General features: G+C 40.1%; 1 protein-coding gene across 2 annotated transcripts in view; it reads left to right on the top strand.

The window, feature by feature from the left end:
• Positions 1 to 15,559, top strand: part of LOC115223226 (dual specificity protein kinase splA) — a 108,620-nt gene extending 93,061 nt beyond the window's left edge. The window contains exons 4-8 of one of the 2 annotated variants that reach the window (XM_029793709.2): positions 4,262 to 4,374; positions 4,697 to 4,900; positions 7,555 to 7,705; positions 11,294 to 11,372; positions 13,601 to 15,559. In XM_029793709.2, the coding sequence (XP_029649569.1) occupies positions 4,262 to 4,374; positions 4,697 to 4,900; positions 7,555 to 7,705; positions 11,294 to 11,372; positions 13,601 to 14,891 (1,838 nt within the window). In that variant the 3' untranslated portion in view covers positions 14,892 to 15,559. The remainder of the gene's footprint in view (positions 1 to 4,261; positions 4,375 to 4,696; positions 4,901 to 7,554; positions 7,706 to 11,293; positions 11,373 to 13,600) is intronic. The other variant, XM_029793710.2, reaches the window with a different exon arrangement.
• The last annotated feature ends 7,128 nt before the right edge of the window (positions 15,560 to 22,687 follow it).

Consider the following 22,687-nt stretch of genomic DNA (forward strand, 5'->3'; position numbering starts at 1 on the left):
CCATCCGTTCGTGTCCGCTGTCAGCCTCGTCTGGCACCCGTGCCGGTGATACGTAAAAGCACCATTCGCTCATGGCCGTTTGCCAGCTCTGCCTGGCCCCGTGTCGGTGGCACGTAAAAGCACCATCCGTTCGTGTTCGTTGCCAGCCTCGCCTGGCCCCGTGCCGGTGACACGTAAAAGCACCGTCCGTTCGTGGCCATTTGCCAGCTCTGTCTGGCCCCGTGTCGGTGGCACGTAAAAGCACCATCCGTTCGTAGCCGTTTGCCAGCTCTGTCTGGCCCAGTGTCGGTGGCACGTAAAAGCACCATCCGTCCATGTCCGTTGCCAGCCTCGGCTGGCCCCCGTGCCGGTGACACGTAAAAGCACCGTCCGCTTGTGGCCGTTTGCCAGCTCTGTCTGGCAACCGTGTCGGTGGCACGTAAAAGCACCATCCGTCCGTGTCCGTTGCCAGCCTCGGCTGGCCCCGGTGCCGGTGACACGTAAAAGCACCGTCCGCTCGTGGCCGGTTGCCAGCTCTGTCTGGCCCCGTGTCGGTGGCACGTAAAAGCACCATCCGTTCGTGTCCGTTGCCAGCATCGCCTGGCCCCGTGCCGGTGACACCCGTTCGTGGCCGTTCGCCAGCTCTGTCTGGCACCTGTGCAGGTGGCACGTAAAAAACACCCACTACACTCGCGGAGTGGTTGGCGTTAGGAAGGGCATCCAGCCGTAGAAACACTGCCAGATCTGACTGGGCCTGACGAAGCCTTCCAGCTTCACAGACCCCAGTTGACCCATCCAACCCATGCTAGCATGGAAAGCGGACGCTAAACGATGATGATGATGATATCCCCATCATCGTTTAAAGTCCGTTTTCTGTGCTAGCATGGGTTCGACAGTTTGGCTGGGGTCTGGGAAGCCAGGAGGCTGCACCAGGCTCCAGTCTGATCTGACAGTGTTTCTACAGCTGGATGCCCTTCCTAATGCCAACCACTCCGTGAGTGTAGTGCCACCAGCACAAGTGCCAGGGGAGGCTGGCAGCGGCCATGATCGGTTGGTGTTTTTACGTGCCACCGGCACTGAAGCCAGGCTAGGCGGAGCTAGCATCGACCACGTTCGGATGGTGCTTTTTATATGCCACCGGCACAGGTATCACAACTACAATTTCCATTTGATATTTATTTTGATGTTGATGTACCAGGATGGCAACAAAGTGCAGAGACGACTGGCTGGCTGGATCCTAAGAACATTCAGAACCAGAGATAAGGAAATCATGATGGTCCTCTGACAGACATTCGTCCTCAGCTGCCTGGATTACTGCTCACAGCTATGGTCACCCACCAGTGTGAAATTAACAGCGGACCTTGAAGCAATCCAGAGAAAATTCACAAAGAAGATTGTCTCTTTGCAACAGCTCAGCTACTGGGAAAGGTTGAAACAGCTAAAACTCTACTCCCTGGAAAGAATATCTCTGAGCTTAACTTTGCCTTATGTTGTTTCAGGATCAATACAGTGACCGTCTACTATCCTAGTCAATTGATATCTACTGACCCCCTCTCCTCAAAATCACTGCCCTTGCACCTAAATTAGAAAATGTTATGGACCTCATGAAAACACAGTTTGGTAGAGGTGGCCATGTTTCACTTTCTATAAGTTTTTCAAAGAAATGGCGAGGAAAGGCCAATGAAATTTTATTGCAAAATATAGGACAGGATGTATGAATAAATAGGGTTTTTTTCTAAATGCAGAGATTTCCTCTTCAGTTGAAACAAATAGTGAGAAGGATGAGGAATTGTGGTGCCCCTGCAGCAGCAATTCTAGGAAGAACACTGGTTGGTTTTGGAGGGAAAGGGAGAAGGAAAAAAAGAAAAAATGGATTTGTAATTAAATACTGAGTGAGAAAGTGGTAAAAACAAGAAAATTGTGTTGTAAAGGGATTTGCTAATGGAAAAGTACAAAATGAGGAAGTAAGTTTTGGTGAATGGAGGATCATAATTCTAAGTAGGAGTGTAAAACCACAAAAAAAAACAAAAACAAAAAACAATTGTAATGTGTGTGTGTGGGGGTATGTGTGTGTGCATGGGGGTGTGTATGTGTATGTATGTTTATATACATTTGTTCATGTGTGTTTGAGTGTAAGTATGTGTGTCATCATCATCATTATCATCATCATCGTTTAACGTCCGTTCTCCATGCTAGCATGGGTTGGACGGTTCAACTGGGGTCTGTGAAGCCAGAAGGCTGCACCAGGCTCCAGTCTGATCTGGCAGTGTTTCTACGGCTGGATGCCCTTTCTAACGCCAACCACTCCGTGAGTATAGTGGGTGCTTTTTATGTGCCACCAGCACAGGTGCCAGACAAGGCTGGCAAACGGCCACGATCGGATGGTGCTTTTTACGTGCCACCGGCATGGTGTGTGTGCGTGATAAATGGTGACAGTAACACTACAGTGAGATTGTGGAATTCTAGAAATGTCGATAATGGGTTTGGGGAATTTATTTGCCAAACAAGCTGCAAGGAATTCCTGTGAGAATATGAAGAATGTCTGATAACACAAGACTTTCACTTCTTGGTGTGGATGCCTTCCTGTCACCGAACCTCATACCAAATAAGGTAATATTTCTCCATGGCCAGATATGTTTACCCGGAAGACTGGAAATTAAGGACACCACTTATATGACAGTGACACTCATTTACAACTATCACATGATGTCAAGATGATACACAAACATATACATACATACTTACTCATAAACACACACACACACACATGTATATAAATATACAATGGGCTTCTTTCAGTTTTTGTCCACCAAATGCTCTCACAAGGTTTTGGTTAGACTTGTGCCTTGAGGCTAAACTTTCTGGGTGCAATCCCATGGTCATTCATGATGAAAGGGGGCCTTTACCAACCTGCCTCAGACCATTCTTGGTTCTATGATACAAACTTCCTCTTTCAAAGTGATCCAAATTTAAGCCTCCCATCAAAATTTCATGTCAATTTATGTTCCAAACATCAGATTAAAAATGACAAAGTTATTTTTACCAATTCTTCATTATTTTGAAACTTAAAACAAAGGCAGTGTATTTTCACAGAATTATGGTAAAGAAAGGGTCAAAGCATTGATAATGTTGGTGTTTGGTGGTGATGATGATGACGCAAGTGTTTATGGAATAAAACTCAATTATGTCAAACATTCACAAGGTCCGTCGCAGGTGAGCTGCAAGATGCAGGAGGAAAGAGTGAGAGAAAGTTGTGGCAAAAGAGTCAGCAGAGGTTCGCCATTACCTTCTGCCTGAGCTGCGTGGAGCTTAGGTGTTTTGCTCATAAACACACACATCGCCCGGTCTGAGATTCGAACCCACGATCCCTCGACCGCAGGTCCGCTGCTCTAACCACTAGGCCATGTGCCTCCACATCATTATTATTATTATCATTATTAAATAATAAGAAGAACAGAATGCGATTGTAAGCGATTGTTTATTGTCAAAGTGAGAATGCAGGATTTCGCTTCTTCAGTTTCCATTTTGAACCTGAAAAAGACGGACGGGCTGACGATGTATTGTTCAAACCAATAAGCAATCTGTTACAATCACGTTGCACACTTCTTTCTGTCTCTTTACCTTCACGAAGAGTTATGTCAATCTTTTTTCTTTTTTTTTACTTGTTTCAGTCATTTGACTGTGGCCATGCTGGAGCACCGCCTTTAGTTGAGCAAATCGACCCCAGGACTTATTCTTTGGAAGCCTAGTACTTATTCTATCGGTCTCTTTTGCCGAACCGCTAAGTTACTGGGACGTAAACACGCCAGCATTGGCTGTCAAGCGATGTTGGGGGGACAAACGCAGACAAACAAACATACACACACACACACACACACACATATATATATATATATATATATACACACACATATATATGATGGGCGTCTTTCGGTTTCTGTCCACTCACAAGGCTTTAGTCGGCCCAAGGCTATAGTAGAAGACACTTGCCCAAGGTGCCACGTAGTGGGTCTGAACCCGGAACCATGTGGTTGGTAACCACCTTTATAAAATATTATCATTATTATTATTATTCATCCTTTCGGGGTTGATAAATTAAGTACCAGTGAAACATTGGGCCCAATGTAATTGATTAGTCCCCTGCCCCAAAATTTCAGTCCTTGAGCCTATAATAGAAAGGATCATCATCATCATCGTCTTCATTATTATTATTATTATTATTATTATTATTATATCCTGTAATGTGGCTAGTCTGAAAGAGAAAGGTGATTCTCTGTTGCAGATGATTACATTGTGGTACAACCAGAGAATTCTGAAACTCTGAGACGTATTGGTGCCAGAGGCTGCCCCTGTTTGCTGTTTATCTCCCCATATGGAGTGACTTTGGCTCTTCAGGTAAGCATCATTTTTCCTTGTCATTGATGGTGAGATTATGAAGTATTTGGAAAACGATGCATGTGTGTGTGTTAATTAGGTAACTGATCAAGAAGAAAGATCTTGAGTTCTGCAAGAAAATTGGATTTTAATTTTATCATCTTTAGTATTCCTCTGTTCATTTACTGTTTTTACTAATGTCTGAGTGACATCCCTATTTTAGTGTTTTTGCAGTTGGAATCAAATATAAAACTGTGTGATTTATACATGAATAAATTGAGTATTTATTTATTTCTTCATTTCTTTTTTTGTTTAATTATTTTATCATTATCTTTTTTACCAGGGATCACTCCGAGTTCTAGCACAATGGCCTTTGAAGAGCATTCGCTGCTATGAAAGTTCCTGCCAAGGACAATTCTCCTTAGAAGCTGGTCGTGTTGCTCCAATGGGGGATGGTTTATATATTTTTAACACACAACCAGGCGATGATGACCGTCTCTATGACTTGTTAGATAAACATGTGGTCAATGCTTTACAAAAAATTCGGGTAAGATTCGTTTTGATGTTGATGTTGTGGTTGTGGTTTTGATAATTAAAAATGAAAGACCTTTTACTTTGTCAAGGAAATGTTTGGAATTTCTTATCATTCAAGGTGTAAAAAAAATAGTAATTGTTTTTATAAACAATCAAGCATGTGCATTTTCTGTGATGATTCGATAAGCAGTGCCAATTTTACAGTTCTGTGAATGATAATAATATTTTATAAGCTTATCATCTGATTCGAAGTCAGACGCCTTATCCATTAGGCCAAAAAAAAAAATAATAAAGAACTTTGAGTCAGGTCGTTGCCAGTGCCGCTGGACTGACTCCTGTGCAGGTGGCATATAAAAAACACCATTTGAGCATGGCCGTTGCGGGTACTGCCTGACTGGCCCTTGTGCCGGTGGCATGTAAAACCACCCACTACATTCTCAGAGTGGTTGGCGTTAGGAAGGACATCCAGCTGTAGAAACTCTGCCAGATCAAGATTGGAGCATGATGCAGCCATCTGGTTCACCAGTCCTCAGACATATCGTCCAACCCATGCTAGCATGGAAAGTGGATGTTAAACGATGGTGAGGATGATGATGATGAAGCTTAAACCCTGTATTGATTAAAGAAGATAGTCTAATATTATAATATTGGGGCCCCAATATTAGACTTTTTTTTTTTTTAGTCAAAACAGGGTGATTGCTAATGGCTTTAAGCTTATAAAATACTATTATATACAGAACTAGTAATTGGTTAGACTGATTTTAGAAAAAGTTGCTTTCAGTGCCTCTAGTCCATTAAGGTGTTAATTGGTGCCATAGGTTAATGAAGTTGTTCTCTGCCATAAAGAGTAGAACGAGGGTATTGTATAGTTATTGGGTGCTAAGTTAGTTGGTTGGGGTGGAACTCAAATTCTTAGAAACCATGCCTGGTCATAACTCATGCCCTATACATGTTTTCATGGAAATGGAGCACAATGCAGGGATTTGGATTACTGGATCCTGTCAAAGCATCCAATCCATGCCAGCAGGGATATAGACATTAAATGTATTTCTTTACTACCCACAAGGGGCTAAACACAGAGGGGACAATCAAGGACAGACAAACGGATTAAGTCGATTACATCGACCCCAGTGCGTAACTGGTACTTAATTTATCAACCCCGAAAGGATGAAAGGCAAAGTCAACCTCGGCGGAATTTGAACTCACAACGTAATGGCAGACGAAATACGGCTGTGCATTTCGCCTGGTGTGCTAACGTTTCTGCCAGCTCGCCGCCTATAGACATTAAATGATGATGATGATGATGATGAGTGGCAACAAGGAACTGGATCTGTGATGATGATGCTCGTTTACAACTATCATATGATATCAATGCAAAGAGACTCACATACGCACATACCCAATGGGCTTCTTTCAGTTTCCGTGTACCAAATCCATTCATGAGGCTTTGGTCAGTCTGGGGCTAAAGTAGAAGACCCTTGCTCTAAAAACCAGGTGGTGGAACTGAACCTGAAACCATGAGGTTTGGAAGTGAAATTCTTACTCACAGCCATGCCTGTTCTATGTCTAAAATTAAGACAAGATGGTCATGGCCGGAATGCTTTTAGTGATAAGTCTGTTCAGTCAGGATTGACCTGAGTTCTAATCAATAATGATATATTTTCTGAAATATTGGGTTGTCCGGAAAGAAAAAGGTCAATAAATAATAGCCATTACATTTTTAATCAACCAAATATGAACCATTTTGTTGCACAATGCGTCTCCATCTTTCCTTTAACTTGAAAATACCCTCTTCCCAGAATTGAGGTGGTTTCATGGCAAAGAATTCATCAAGGTGTCCTTTTATGTCATCCAAGGAATTGAAATTTTCACTATTAAGACTATTCTGCAGAGACCGGGATAAGTGGAAATCTGAAGGAGCAATATCTGGTGAATATGGAGGGTGGGGTAACACATCCCAGCCGAGCTGCAGCAATTTTTGTCTGGTTCCCAAAGCATCAAGTGCTGAAAATAAACTTTCTTATCTTCCATTTTAAAGGGTTACAGAAGTAACACAGGTTATAGGAACATAAACCTTCTTCCACGAAAAGATAGCTTAAACTGTGCTCTAAATGGAGGTGCAGTCAAATCCTATTTTATGGACTCAACCATGTTCTAAAATAAGTCGAAAGGTAAGCTACTATAAATTGGCAAGAACTTTCCAGACAACCCAATACTATTAGAACACATTGGACAATGTACTCTTAGATGCACTATGGCTGAAATAGCTTTGTAATCTTTTGGGGTTGAGCGGGATTTACCCCTTTTGTTCTGTTGATATCCTCTGCCTTTGTTTCAGTTAATTTTGGAAACAATTAAGAATTTAATGAAATAGTTTTCATTGTCAAGCTGGTGTTTGGAAATTGAATTGATAAGAAATTTTGGCAGAAGCTTTTAGTTGAAATCACTTTAAAACGGGAAGTTTGTATTTTAAAATCAGACGATCTCAAGTATGTTTGACATCAAAATGCATTTCAGCAATAACAATCATTAGGCTTATTCATAAGTGTAACAAATTGATAATGGACAAAAAAAACTCGTCTTTCAATTCTGTATTTTATTTGTTTTCTTTGCATTTTTTTTTGTTTTTGTTTATTGTTGATAGAGTTTTCGTTTTCCGTCCCTCAGCCTGGTCAACAAATTTCTCACCAAATTGAAGAATATGCCTTAGAAACGAAACAACTTCAGTCTCTCACTCAATTCTCCATCTGTACACAACACCAAGAAGAAATACCTCGGATTTTGCAGGAAAACTGGAATCTTGTTTTACCATCTTTCGGTAAATTTTTCTTTACTCTTTCTTCTACTAGTTTCAGGCTTTTGACTTGCTGGCCATGCTGGGGCAATGCATTTGAGTCATTCAGCCAATCATATTGATCCAAGTATTTGGGCCTTCATTGTTTGATAATGATGACCTGTTTGATTACCTGCATCTGAATTAATCTAGAAGTGGCTGAGTATTCCACAGACATGTACCCTTAATGTAATTTTCAGCAGAATCAGCATGGTGCAGTGTTAAAAGACTGTACCTTTTTCAATTAGGGGTATGTTCCACCTGAAAAGCTTCTATAGTTTATACTGTTTTGTTCATTGGGTAAGCATTGACCCAAGGTTATAGAAAATCACATTTACCCAAGGTGACACACTATGAGATTGAACCCGAGCCCTTGTGGTTGCTAATCAAACTTCTTTACCATTCAACCATACTGCACCTGCTGTGTGTGTGTGTGTAACTAAGCAGGCAGCAGGAAAATTTTTCAGTATCATTTCTTCACCATTACACATGTTTCATTTGCTAATAGGAATCACAAAATTGTATATGTCGCATATTTTATTAATGCGCCCTTTTCAAGCCTAGCCAGGCTCATGGGCCCGGTTTCCCGGTTTCTGTGGCGTATGTGTTCCCCCCAGCTGGACGGGATGCCAGTCCATCGCAGCGTTACTCAAGAAACAGGAAGAGAGTGAGAGAAAATCATGACGAAAGAGTACAGCAGGGGTCGCCACCACCCCTGCCGGAGCCTCGTGGAGCTTTAGGTGTTTTCGCTCAATAAACACTCACAACACCTGGTCTGGGAATCGAAACCATGATCATCCAACTGCAAGCCCGCTGCCCTAACCACTGGGCCATTGTGCCTCCATATGTTGGATAAACATAAGAAATTTCCTATTAGAAATTCTTTAGAATTCAGAGAATCAAACACAGACACACAAACATACACAGACATATATATACATATATACGATGGGCTTCTTTCAGTTTCTGTCTGCCAAATCCAATCACAAGGCTTTGGTCGGCCTGAGGCTATAGTAGAAGACACTTGCCCAAGGTGCCATGCAGTGGGACTGAACCTGGAACCATGTGGTTGGTAAGCAAGCTACTTACCACACAGACACTCCTATGCCTGCTGTTCAAATTTATGTTCAATAAATAAGTTATACTTCAACAAAACAAAATATTTTAACAATTTTTTTAAATATGATTTTTTATCATCATCATCGTTTAGCGTCCGCTTTCCACACTGGCATGGGTTGGACGGTGCAACTGAGGTCTGGGAAGCCAGAAGGCTGCACCAGGCCCAGTCTGATCTGGCAATGTTTCTACGGCTGGATGCCCTTCCTAACGCCAACCACTCCATGAGTGTAGTGGGTGCTTTTTACCTGCCAGATGATGCTGGCAAACGGCCACGATCGGATGGTGATTTTTACGTGCCACCGGCATGGAGGCCAGACAAGGCTGGCACCGGCCACGATCGGATGGTGCTTTTTACATTTAATTGTAAAAATATAACAGGATTTTGTAAACATCAAATGGCTATGGAAGTCCACTTGAGCAATGTAGAAATAAGGGGTCCATAGGTAAAATATGGTTGAGAACCACTGATATTGACTGATGCAATCCACTATTCAGAAGCAAACTTTTACTTAATTTAAGATCATGAAATTCATATTCATACAAAGGTGTAGCCCTACACCTTTATCAATGATAGACCATCTATCACATATTGATAGCAATGAGAATGCTTAGAAACTTGGTGATGGCTGGATAGGGGAAGGGGCAATTAAAACATGTTGTTCCCAGAGAAGGAATACCTCAGAACCAGTTTCTTGAAAATAGTTGCCCTCATTTAAATATTTCAAAATATTTCATCATATACTGCTACCATATTTTTACTATCAGTTTTTGTTCTTGAATCAGTTAATTTTTAATTCATTTTTCTAGGAAAACACTTGTCCCTTCATCATTTAATTTTTCAAGGAAAACACTTTCATTTTGTTGCAAACTAAATCACTTCTCTTTCATTTTAGACAAAATAAACACTTATTTCAATGGGCTAGATGACCTTGCACACTTACCTTCCTATAAAGATTCCATTATAATTGATAATTGATGTGTTATCTTCTAATATATATATACAGGGGTTGGACAAAATTACGGAAACATGTAAAATCAAAGCATCATAATTTTGAAATATCTATAAAACCGTCAAAAGCTTGTTTATTTTTATGTTTTTTTATTTATTATTAGTGTTGCTTAATATGTTTTGCTAAAATTGCTGTTTCTTTACGGATATCATCAGAAAAAGGCAATTAAAATTCATTAAAATAACAGATCTATCAGACTTTCAAAGAGGCCAAATTGTTGGTGCTCATATGGCTGGCACCAGCATAATGAAAACAGCCGAAATGTTTGGTATATCAAGAAGTACTGTCTCAAAAATATTGACAGCTTTTGAGAATGAGGGAAAAACCTCCTCGTCAAAACAAAACTCCAGAAGAAATGTAAATAAAACACCCCCTTCCAGATTTTAAGAGAACACCCCCAGCACTCCTGTGGAGCCCTGAAGGCTGTTATGCCCCACTTTGCAAAATTTCTCTTAGAGGCCCTGTCCATTAGTCAAATGTCTGTCAGGCAAACATTCCACTTGTCATCTGTCAGCCAAACATCTGTCATTTATCTGTACATCCAGCCGTCATCTGGCTGGATAGTTAAGTAGTTTCACTTCACATCCAGATGGTTCCAGGTTCAATCACACAAAATGGTACACAGGGCAAGTGTCTTCACACACACATGTGTATATCTGGGTGTGTCCTTATCTTAAATACCCCTAGGGCTGTAGTAGCATGACCCCCACCTTCCACCAACCAAAACTTCCCATTTAGATGTTTGACATATGCAAACCACTGGAATAAATTACTATACTTAGAAACCAGTAAAGGTTGGCACCAGGAAGAGCATCCAGCTGTACATTATTATGAGATGGTCTCATCCAGAAACACATGTAGTTTATTAAAATATACTCTTTTACTCGTTTCAGTCATTTGACTGTGGCCATGCTGGAGCACCGCCTTTTAGTCGAGCAAATCGACCCCAGGACTTATTCTTTGGAAGCCTAGTACTTATTCTATTGGTCTCTTTTGCTGAACCGCTAAGTTACGGGGACGTAAACACACCAGCATCGGTTGTCAAGCGATGTTGGGAGGACAAACGCAGACACACAAACATACACATACATACATATATATATATATATATATATACGACGGGCTTCTTTCAGTTTCCGTCTACCAAATCCACTCACAAGGCTTTGGTTGGCCCGAAGCTATAGTAGAAGACACTTGCCCAAGGTGCCACGCAGTGGGACTGAACCCGGGACCATGTGGTTGGTAAGCAAGCTACTTACTACACAGCCACTTCTACGCCTACGTATATGTCTATAAAATAAATTTTGTGGATGTACAAGTCTCCATACTCTTCACTATTATTAGTTATTATACACACACACGCATTCTTGTATCTGGTTCTTTAAGTATATTTCCATTATACACCAATGTATATTTCAATAAATCATATTTTGGTAAATTACAGACCTAAGCCAACGAACTTCTTCTTCCTACATTACAGTGCCGGTACGACCGCCCCCGACTCGACCAGACTTTCTTGCCAAGTAAGTTGTTATTAGTATCATTTAATTGTTACCCTATACTCTGTGCTTGACTGTTCCAGTAGTTGTAACTTTAACCATCATGGATTTTGTTTTGATACTTGTCACAGTTATGTTAACAGCCTTTACAGTTGTGACGGAAATTTAAGATTCGTGACGTGGGTTTTGTTGTTGTCATATTTGTAACCTGACAAAATACTGTTTGTAATGTGGTAACTAAGTACTGTAAATCTTCGAGTATAATCCGCATTTTGTTCCCAAAATGTAAAGGTTAAAATCCCTTGTGCGTACTATATACGAGGTTAAAAATGAAAAATATTTTCTAAGCAATGTCCGAGTCTTTATTTGCTGTTTGGCAATGTTTATTCAGACGCATTTTGTGATGTCGGACATGAAAATACCTTAAGCTAAGCCTGAAAGCAATGAAGTCATAAAAGAATCATCCATAACTTGCAGTAAGCAACATTTATTAAACGTTATTACTGTTATTTCTTTATTCTCTGCAAACAAAATGCACAAAAAAGCTACACGTTTGCATTATGTTATATATACAATAATAATAAAGGACGTTACCGTATACATCTTTACAAACCAAGGACGTTATATAGACCTCCTTGACTCAAGTTAGAGAAGGGGTGCGTATTATACACAAGGTTTAGGTTTTTCAGAGGTACAAGCCCCCTAAAAATCCCCTGCGTATTATACTCAAAGATTTATGATAACTGTAAAATGGTATCTTAGCAACTGTAACATAGTAATTAAGCAACTATAATATGGTAACTTAGATGTAATGCATCAGTTTACCAGTTGCAACTTGGTGTCTTAACAGTTGTTCAGTGGAAACCTGGCAATTGTAACAAAGTAACTTACAAATGTATCATGGCAGCAACTTAGCAGGGAATGGGATTTCTTAAGCTTTATTTTTGTAACCCTTAACCCTTTCGTTACCAACCCGGCTAAAACCGGCTCTGGCTCTGAGTACAAATGTTTTGTTTTCATAAGTTCTGAATTAAAATCTTCCACCAAACCTTAGTCACAATCTATGTTCCTAACACTAAGCTGAATGATAAAGTTATTTTACAAAATTCTTTGTTATATTTAAAGTAATTGAAAGAAACACAGAACATCTCAAAATAAATACAGTAATGAAAGGGTTAATGTAGAATATTGTCCTTAATGCTGTACTGCCCCACCTCCCATCCCATCCCATCCCATTTCAGGCTGGCTTTGATGATGAAGCATATCAATCACTAATTGAATAATTCCATGTGATTGATGAGTCTATTGTTCCACTGATACCAAGACAGGAACTCACTTTCTTTCAATCAAAGAATGAACTTGCCACCCCCACCACACCCCCATCCACTTGGCCATTGTTCTTTGTTTTGTCTTTTCACCCACCATTTCTCCTGATCAGTGCCTTTTATTTACCAAAAATATTAACACTTGTTCTAAAGGTTGTTATGTAGTCCTGAGGTCTTGAGCTAAGTAATATCTCTCTCTCTCCCTCTACTTTGTGTGTGTGTGTGTGGAGGGGTGGATTGCAGGTGAGTTGTCTCACCTGTCTATGACTTTCAGGTGTTTTAATACCCAGTGCTATGAGGGAGTCACCCCGCAGAGTGCTGTACTGCAGCGAACCCGCAAAACACATACACTGAGTGGGTGCTGTTGATAAAATGTGTGTTCGTGTAATATAAATCCATTGTAATGTTTTTGCATGCTGACCCAACACTGCAAGTAATCCGTCATTTAGGCAATGCTCCCACTGGTTACCCTAGTGAATTGTACTGATTTATCAGCCAGGTAGATGTGCTGTAGAGATTGAAGCATCTTTCGGTATGGTTTTTTTTATTTTATCTAGTTTCAGCTTACGAGCTGTGGCCATGCTGGGGCACCGCCATGGTTGTGTACACACTGTTCCTTTGATGGACAATAACTGACCCAATACATCTTGGGTTGTTTAGTTTCACCCACCTGTGTTCCAAACTAAAATCTGTCTGAGTCAATTTTGCTGAACACCAGATTACAGACACCCCCCCCCCTCCACCTGTTATTGTACTAATGCAATAGTACAATATTGCATTAGTACAATATTGCATTAGTACAATAATGCAAGAAATTATTGTTGTAGTTGCTAACAACAATTTTTTTTGTCAATTCTTTAATAATTCAACGGAAATAAATTTTTTATTGTTTTTCCTTTTTTTATTGTTTTTTTCTTTCTTTTTCAGCTTCAGCAATAATCAGCTTCCACCCCCTCTACCCATACGTTCCATAAACACTACATCAACCGAAGTCCTCGCTTCGTCACCAGATGCATTTGTCCCCGATTTCCGGTCCCTTCGACTAAAATCTCCTAACACTGAAGCTCCACTTGAAAGTAACTCTCTCGACAATTCCAACCAAAGTGTCCCTGATTTCGTCTCGAATGGTCGCACAGGCTACATGTATCCCTCCGGCCAACAGATGTTAAGACATTCCCAGAGTCTGTCCAGTCCGGAACAGGACTCGCTGTTAAATGTTTTCGAGTCTTCGCCAGAAAACAATGAGGGGTACCTGACAGCTTGTCTAAAAAAGAACAACACGGACGGGGGTCTGACGTGCAACTCCGAGAGTAATAATCTCAACAAATCCCAAAACAGCTTACGGAGACGAAGTCGGCTAAAATCCCGGAGCTGTGAAGATTTGAATTCCTACATCAAAATGTCTGCATTAAAAGATTCTAATCCGGAAACATCAGACTGCAAAACAGAGCCAAAGAAAGACAACAGGGAAAATGCGGCTGTCAAACCTCCCGTGCCTTTCCCACGACTGCAAAACCTCCGCAGCAGTCTATACTGTGACAGCAATGGACTCAATAATTATCGTGCTGCTTCTGTTTATTATGGCAACATTACCAAGAAAAAAAATGGTGTTTACGAACCAGCAAACCCAGGTGTTTCAGAACTTCGGCAGATCTTCGATGGCGGCGAGAAGAAGATGCGTAAATCAGTTTCGAATCCGAATTTCTTTAACATCTCGAGTAAAGACAACTCTGTGTGTCCCATGGCGTTCGCTCCGGAGCCGAGCCCCCTCGGAACCAGCAACAAAAACAAGTCGACTCATAAATCGTGGAGAAACCTATTTGCAGACCGACGGCGCCGGTCAAACCATGACAACCAGCAGAACAACAACAACCATCACAAAAACAACAACAACAACAATAACAACAATAATAACAACAACAACACTAATTCCTCAGCGACAACAGAAGAAGGCCCTTACTTGAATGAATCGGTCCTTTCACGTCCTGCGAATAAAGGACGATCGAGCAGTTTCAGCAAGAAGTCTTCCCAGAATTACCAAGCAACCAGTTCTCAGGTGATGGATACCTATGGCACCGGAGGCATGAAAGGTGTTCGAATGACGCCGAAAACCCGATCTTACCGGAGACTAAAGAGTGAGAGCAGTGCTTCGTATCTGAATAAATCTCCGCTGAAAGAAGCCACTCCACCTCTAGCATCAGTGGAATCTCTTTGTTGACAACTCTTCCTCCATCATGTTTGATGGCAACGTAAAAGACAAAACAACTGTGGATGCATATGTGTGTGTGAGTGTGAAAGTGTTTGCATGAGTCTGTGTGTACATATGTATATCTGTGTGTGTGTGTGTGTATGTATTTCCCCTCTAACAGTCTTTCCCTCCAAAATTCTATTCTGTAGATAAAACTACCAACAAACAAGCAAAGAAAAAAAATCAGAAGCTGTAAAAAGAAATGAAAATATATTCATAAACATATATATATATACTCTCTCTCTCTCTCTCTCTCTCTCTCTCTCTCTCTCTCTCGCTCGCTCTATCCATATCTCTCTGAAATTGCTCTGAAGTCTGTGGCCATCCGAGGGCTGTTGGAACCTTTGAAACTCTCATCTCTATTAAAAACACCCAGCATTTATAATTCTTCATATTTCCAATGCCGTGTCTTGGATCTATTTTAGTGCCTTATTGTCTCCAACTTCGATTATCTCACTGGCAACTGACTTTGCACCAGTTTCCACATCTCCAAGTCAACCTCAAGTCAACTTGTAATTTACTTGGGTCGTAGGTGGGAAGGAGAATCTAGACTTCTGATTGGGTCTCTTTTCTGATGTAAAAAAAAAAAAAAAAAAAGGGATAACATGGTACCTGGGGAAGAAAAAAAAAAAAAAAAATGAAGACTAAAAATTGAAAACCAAAATAAAAATCTGCAAGTTCTGTTGAGAAAAGAAGAGATGGGCTTTTCTCTCTCTCTCTCTTTCTCTCAGAAAACTTCATCCTATTTTTATTTGATTGTTATTTTGTTTGTTTATTTTTGTATTGCAATTTGGTGATCAATTACAGGTCATTATTGGTTTCACTGGATTAATCACTGCTTTGTTACTTTTTGCCACCAGAAAAATAACAATGGAGGCGAGCTGGCAGAAACGTTAGCACGCCGGGCGAAATGCGTAGCTGTATTTAGTCTGCCGTTACGTTCTGAGTACAAATTCCGCCGAGGTCGACTTTGCCTTTCATCCTTTTGGGGTCGATAAATTAAGCACCAGTTACACACTGGGGTCGATGTAATCGACTTAATCTGTCTGTCTGTGCTTGTTTGTCCCCTCTGTCTGTAGCCCCTTGTGGGCAATAAAGAAATAAGAAATATAACAATGGAATGTGTGCAATTGGGAGAAACACAGATTTATATTCTTTCACCAATATATATTCATGAAAGTGCAAACATACATACGGATATAGATATACGAAGGGGGGCTGAAAAGATCCTGGTTTTTTTAAAAAAAGAAAATACAGGGAGATCAGTCAATTATGATTTCATTCAACATATTCCCCTCTCAGATTCACACACTTATTGCAGCAGTCTCTCAGTTTTTCTAAGTCCTGTAGAAGAACTCAGAGGGTTGGGTCTTTTGCAATACCCTTAAAGCCAGGAACTTTTCAGTGACCCCTCATACATCTATTCATACACATACATAGATGTATGCATACATATGGACATACACCTACTCACACACATTCTACATACATATATATATACATCTATTCACATACACACACATATTTAAGCAGTATGGCTGAGTGGTTAAGAGGTTCATTTTGCAACCATGAGGTCATGGGCTCAATCCCACTGCATGGCATCTTGGGCAAATGTTGCTTTCTTTAGCATCGGATGGATTGTACCTGTAATTCCAAAGGCACATTCTTTTGTCATTAATTCTTTCAGATTTTGTTACACATATTCCTTATCCATTCATAGTGTTTTGAATTACTCGTGCATTATCTCATAGCTTCAAAAATTTGATGATGAGGTGGTTTATTTCTAGAATATTATCGGCGGGTAAGTTAGGGTAAGTGTGAGAGGCCAGATCTGGCCTGTTTGACCATAAACCAGGTAGATATGGCTAGTTTAAATGCTAAAGGGCTAAGGATATAAAAGTGTTGAGGAAGAAGGAAGGATGTATGTGGGAGATCATGTTACAGTCATGTTTGTGACCAATCTAACTTTAACCCTTTCGTTACCAACCCGGCTGAAACTGGCTCTGGCTTTGGGTACAAATGTCATGTTTACATAAGTTTTGAATTAAAATCTTCCACCAAACCTTAGTCACAATCTATGTTCCTAACACTAAGCTGAATGATAAAGTTATTTTACAAAATTCTTTGTTATATTTAAAGTAATTGAAAGAAACACAGAGCATCTCAAAATAAATACAGTAATGAAAGGGTTAATGTAGAATATTGTCCTTAATGCTGTACTGCCCCACCTCCCATCCCATCCCATCCCATTTCAGGCTGGCTTTGATGATGAAGCATATCAATCACTAATTGAATAATTCCATGTGATTGATGAGTCTATTGTTCCACTGATACCAAGACAGGAACTCACTTTCTTTCAATCAAAGAATGAACTTGCCACCCCCACCACACCCCCATCCACTTGGCCATTGTTCTTTGTTTTGTCTTTTCACCCACCATTTCTCCTGATCAGTGCCTTTTATTTACCAAAAATATTAACACTTGTTCTAAAGGTTGTTATGTAGTCCTGAGGTCTTGAGCTAAGTAATATCTCTCTCTCTCCTCTACTTTGTGTGTGTGTGTGTGGAGGGGTGGATTGCAGGTGAGTTGTCTCACCTGTCTATGACTTTCAGGTGTTTTAATACCCAGTGCTATGAGGGAGTCACCCCGCAGAGTGCTGTACTGCAGCGAACCCGCAAAACACATACACTGAGTGGGTGCTGTTGATAAAATGTGTGTTCGTGTAATATAAATCCATTGTAATGTTTTTGCATGCTGACCCAACACTGCAAGTAATCCGTCATTTAGGCAATGCTCCCACTGGTTACCCTAGTGAATTGTACTGATTTATCAGCCAGGTAGATGTGCTGTAGAGATTGAAGCATCTTTCGGTATGGTTTTTTTTATTTTATCTAGTTTCAGCTTACGAGCTGTGGCCATGCTGGGGCACCGCCATGGTTGTGTACACACTGTTCCTTTGATGGACAATAACTGACCCAATACATCTTGGGTTGTTTAGTTTCACCCACCTGTGTTCCAAACTAAAATCTGTCTGAGTCAATTTTGCTGAACACCAGATTACAGACACCCCCCCCCTCCACCTGTTATTGTACTAATGCAATAGTACAATATTGCATTAGTACAATATTGCATTAGTACAATAATGCAAGAAATTATTGTTGTAGTTGCTAACAACAATTTTTTTTGTCAATTCTTTAATAATTCAACGGAAATAAATTTTTTATTGTTTTTCCTTTTTTTATTGTTTTTTTCTTTCTTTTTCAGCTTCAGCAATAATCAGCTTCCACCCCCTCTACCCATACGTTCCATAAACACTACATCAACCGAAGTCCTCGCTTCGTCACCAGATGCATTTGTCCCCGATTTCCGGTCCCTTCGACTAAAATCTCCTAACACTGAAGCTCCACTTGAAAGTAACTCTCTCGACAATTCCAACCAAGTGTCCCTGATTTCGTCTCGAATGGTCGCACAGGCTACATGTATCCCTCCGGCCAACAGATGTTAAGACATTCCCAGAGTCTGTCCAGTCCGGAACAGGACTCGCTGTTAAATGTTTTCGAGTCTTCGCCAGAAAACAATGAGGGGTACCTGACAGCTTGTCTAAAAAAGAACAACACGGACGGGGGTCTGACGTGCAACTCCGAGAGTAATAATCTCAACAAATCCCAAAACAGCTTACGGAGACGAAGTCGGCTAAAATCCCGGAGCTGTGAAGATTTGAATTCCTACATCAAAATGTCTGCATTAAAAGATTCTAATCCGGAAACATCAGACTGCAAAACAGAGCCAAAGAAAGACAACAGGGAAAATGCGGCTGTCAAACCTCCCGTGCCTTTCCCACGACTGCAAAACCTCCGCAGCAGTCTATACTGTGACAGCAATGGACTCAATAATTATCGTGCTGCTTCTGTTTATTATGGCAACATTACCAAGAAAAAAAATGGTGTTTACGAACCAGCAAACCCAGGTGTTTCAGAACTTCGGCAGATCTTCGATGGCGGCGAGAAGAAGATGCGTAAATCAGTTTCGAATCCGAATTTCTTTAACATCTCGAGTAAAGACAACTCTGTGTGTCCCATGGCGTTCGCTCCGGAGCCGAGCCCCCTCGGAACCAGCAACAAAAACAAGTCGACTCATAAATCGTGGAGAAACCTATTTGCAGACCGACGGCGCCGGTCAAACCATGACAACCAGCAGAACAACAACAACCATCACAAAAACAACAACAACAACAATAACAACAATAATAACAACAACAACACTAATTCCTCAGCGACAACAGAAGAAGGCCCTTACTTGAATGAATCGGTCCTTTCACGTCCTGCGAATAAAGGACGATCGAGCAGTTTCAGCAAGAAGTCTTCCCAGAATTACCAAGCAACCAGTTCTCAGGTGATGGATACCTATGGCACCGGAGGCATGAAAGGTGTTCGAATGACGCCGAAAACCCGATCTTACCGGAGACTAAAGAGTGAGAGCAGTGCTTCGTATCTGAATAAATCTCCGCTGAAAGAAGCCACTCCACCTCTAGCATCAGTGGAATCTCTTTGTTGACAACTCTTCCTCCATCATGTTTGATGGCAACGTAAAAGACAAAACAACTGTGGATGCATATGTGTGTGTGAGTGTGAAAGTGTTTGCATGAGTCTGTGTGTACATATGTATATCTGTGTGTGTGTGTGTGTATGTATTTCCCCTCTAACAGTCTTTCCCTCCAAAATTCTATTCTGTAGATAAAACTACCAACAAACAAGCAAAGAAAAAAAATCAGAAGCTGTAAAAAGAAATGAAAATATATTCATAAACATATATATATATACTCTCTCTCTCTCTCTCTCTCTCTCTCTCGCTCGCTCTATCCATATCTCTCTGAAATTGCTCTGAAGTCTGTGGCCATCCGAGGGCTGTTGGAACCTTTGAAACTCTCATCTCTATTAAAAACACCCAGCATTTATAATTCTTCATATTTCCAAATGCCGTGTCTTGGATCTATTTTAGTGCCTTATTGTCTCCAACTTCGATTATCTCACTGGCAACTGACTTTGCACCAGTTTCCACATCTCCAAGTCAACCTCAAGTCAACTTGTAATTTACTTGGGTCGTAGGTGGGAAGGAGAATCTAGACTTCTGATTGGGTCTCTTTTCTGATGTAAAAAAAAAAAAAAAAAAGGGATAACATGGTACCTGGGGAAGAAAACAAAAAAAAAAAATGAAGACTAAAAATTGAAAACCAAAATAAAAATCTGCAAGTTCTGTTGAGAAAAGAAGAGATGGGCTTTTCTCTCTCTCTCTCTTTCTCTCAGAAAACTTCATCCTATTTTTATTTGATTGTTATTTTGTTTGTTTATTTTTGTATTGCAATTTGGTGATCAATTACAGGTCATTATTGGTTTCACTGGATTAATCACTGCTTTGTTACTTTTTGCCACCAGAAATATAACAATGGAGGCGAGCTGGCAGAAACGTTAGCACGCCGGGCGAAATGCGTAGCTGTATTTAGTCTGCCGTTACGTTCTGAGTACAAATTCCGCCGAGGTCGACTTTGCCTTTCATCCTTTTGGGGTCGATAAATTAAGCACCAGTTACACACTGGGGTCGATGTAATCGACTTAATCTGTCTGTCTGTGCTTGTTTGTCCCCTCTGTCTGTAGCCCCTTGTGGGCAATAAAGAAATAAGAAATATAACAATGGAATGTGTGCAATTGGGAGAAACACAGATTTATATTCTTTCACCAATATATATTCATGAAAGTGCAAACATACATACGGATATAGATATACGAAGGGGGGCTGAAAAGATCCTGGTTTTTTTAAAAAAAAAAATACAGGGAGATCAGTCAATTATGATTTCATTCAACATATTCCCCTCTCAGATTCACACACTTATTGCAGCAGTCTCTCAGTTTTTCTAAGTCCTGTAGAAGAACTCAGAGGGTTGGGTCTTTTGCAATACCCTTAAAGCCAGGAACTTTTCAGTGACCCCTCATACATCTATTCATACACATACATAGATGTATGCATACATATGGACATACACCTACTCACACACATTCTACATACATATATATATACATCTATTCACATACACACACATATTTAAGCAGTATGGCTGAGTGGTTAAGAGGTTCATTTTGCAACCATGAGGTCATGGGCTCAATCCCACTGCATGGCATCTTGGGCAAATGTTGCTTTCTTTAGCATCGGATGGATTGTACCTGTAATTCCAAAGGCACATTCTTTTGTCATTAATTCTTTCAGATTTTGTTACACATATTCCTTATCCATTCATAGTGTTTTGAATTACTCGTGCATTATCTCATAGCTTCAAAAATTTGATGATGAGGTGGTTTATTTCTAGAATATTATCGGCGGGTAAGTTAGGGTAAGTGTGAGAGGCCAGATCTGGCCTGTTTGACCATAAACCAGGTAGATATGGCTAGTTTAAATGCTAAAGGGCTAAGGATATAAAAGTGTTGAGGAAGAAGGAAGGATGTATGTGGGAGATCATGTTACAGTCATGTTTGTGACCAATCTAACTTTAACCCTTTCGTTACCAACCCGGCTGAAACTGGCTCTGGCTTTGGGTACAAATGTCATGTTTACATAAGTTTTGAATTAAAATCTTCCACCAAACCTTAGTCACAATTTATGTTCTTAACACTAGTTTAATGATAACTAAGTTATTTTATTAAATTCTTTGTTGTTATATATAAAATAATAGAAAGAAACACAGAGCATCTCAAAATAAATACAGTAATGAAAGGGTTAATTATTCTCACACATTCTAAATACTTTAATTGTTCTAAATATTTCATTATTTGTTCTTTTGGCTAACAATGTACCTCTATACACAGACATACACACACACATTCCAAAACGAAACTGGAAAGAGAAAAACTCATTGAAATGAACTTCTTTCATTTTAAACAAATGCGTTGATTACAAAATAACCTTTGATGGAAAAATAGAAATTGAGAAAACAATACCAGGTCAGAAGGATTTCTGAGAAATGCTATGTTTTTAGAACATGAGGTGACTGTGATATAATTAGTCAGTGGCGGTTACTTGAAAGACCAGGAAATTATTCGTTAGCAAGAAATTAAGTAAACAAATTCAATGTGTGTGTGTGCGCTTGTAATGTGTCTCTTAGGTCATAGCTGACACATTTAAAGACGTCATCTTCATGCAGTGTTTCTGGATAAGTCAACCTACCAAAGTCCATCTCCTTTCAGGAATCGATTTTTTTTTTTTTAGCTCTGATAAAAGTCATAATTTTTACGATGCTTCCTCTGCTTGCTTTTCAGCAGTGAATCAACTTCTGTAAACTTATTGCTTAGTGGCTTTTGTCCATTTGGGACTGTCTTCAACTTTGGCCATGATACAGTGCCAATGCTAAGATCTAAAACTGTTAATCTCTCAGCAGTAGTCTGCTATCCTACAGACTCAACAACAATAATAATTTTCACAGAAATTACTTTTTACCTTCAGGTGTAAGATTGTGGTGTACACTGAATGTTTTCTTAACTTCTCGTCACGTCACTTTTACCTGCTAAGGTAGCTTGAATGCAATTAAGATTTGATTACATATGTTTTCACTTACACTTGCAGGATATCAGTTCTTGTGCATCAATTTCTGAATTAATCCATTAATAATAATAATAATAATGAAATTATTGTATACAGTGCTCAGGTGCACCACAACTTGTCAGAGTATATGCAGTAATGTACAAATGTCTGGAAAGCGAACAATGCACGAGTCAGATACA

The sequence above is a fragment of the Octopus sinensis genome, linkage group LG22 (assembly GCF_006345805.1).
Source record: "Octopus sinensis linkage group LG22, ASM634580v1, whole genome shotgun sequence".
Lineage (NCBI taxonomy): Eukaryota > Metazoa > Mollusca > Cephalopoda > Octopoda > Octopodidae > Octopus > Octopus sinensis.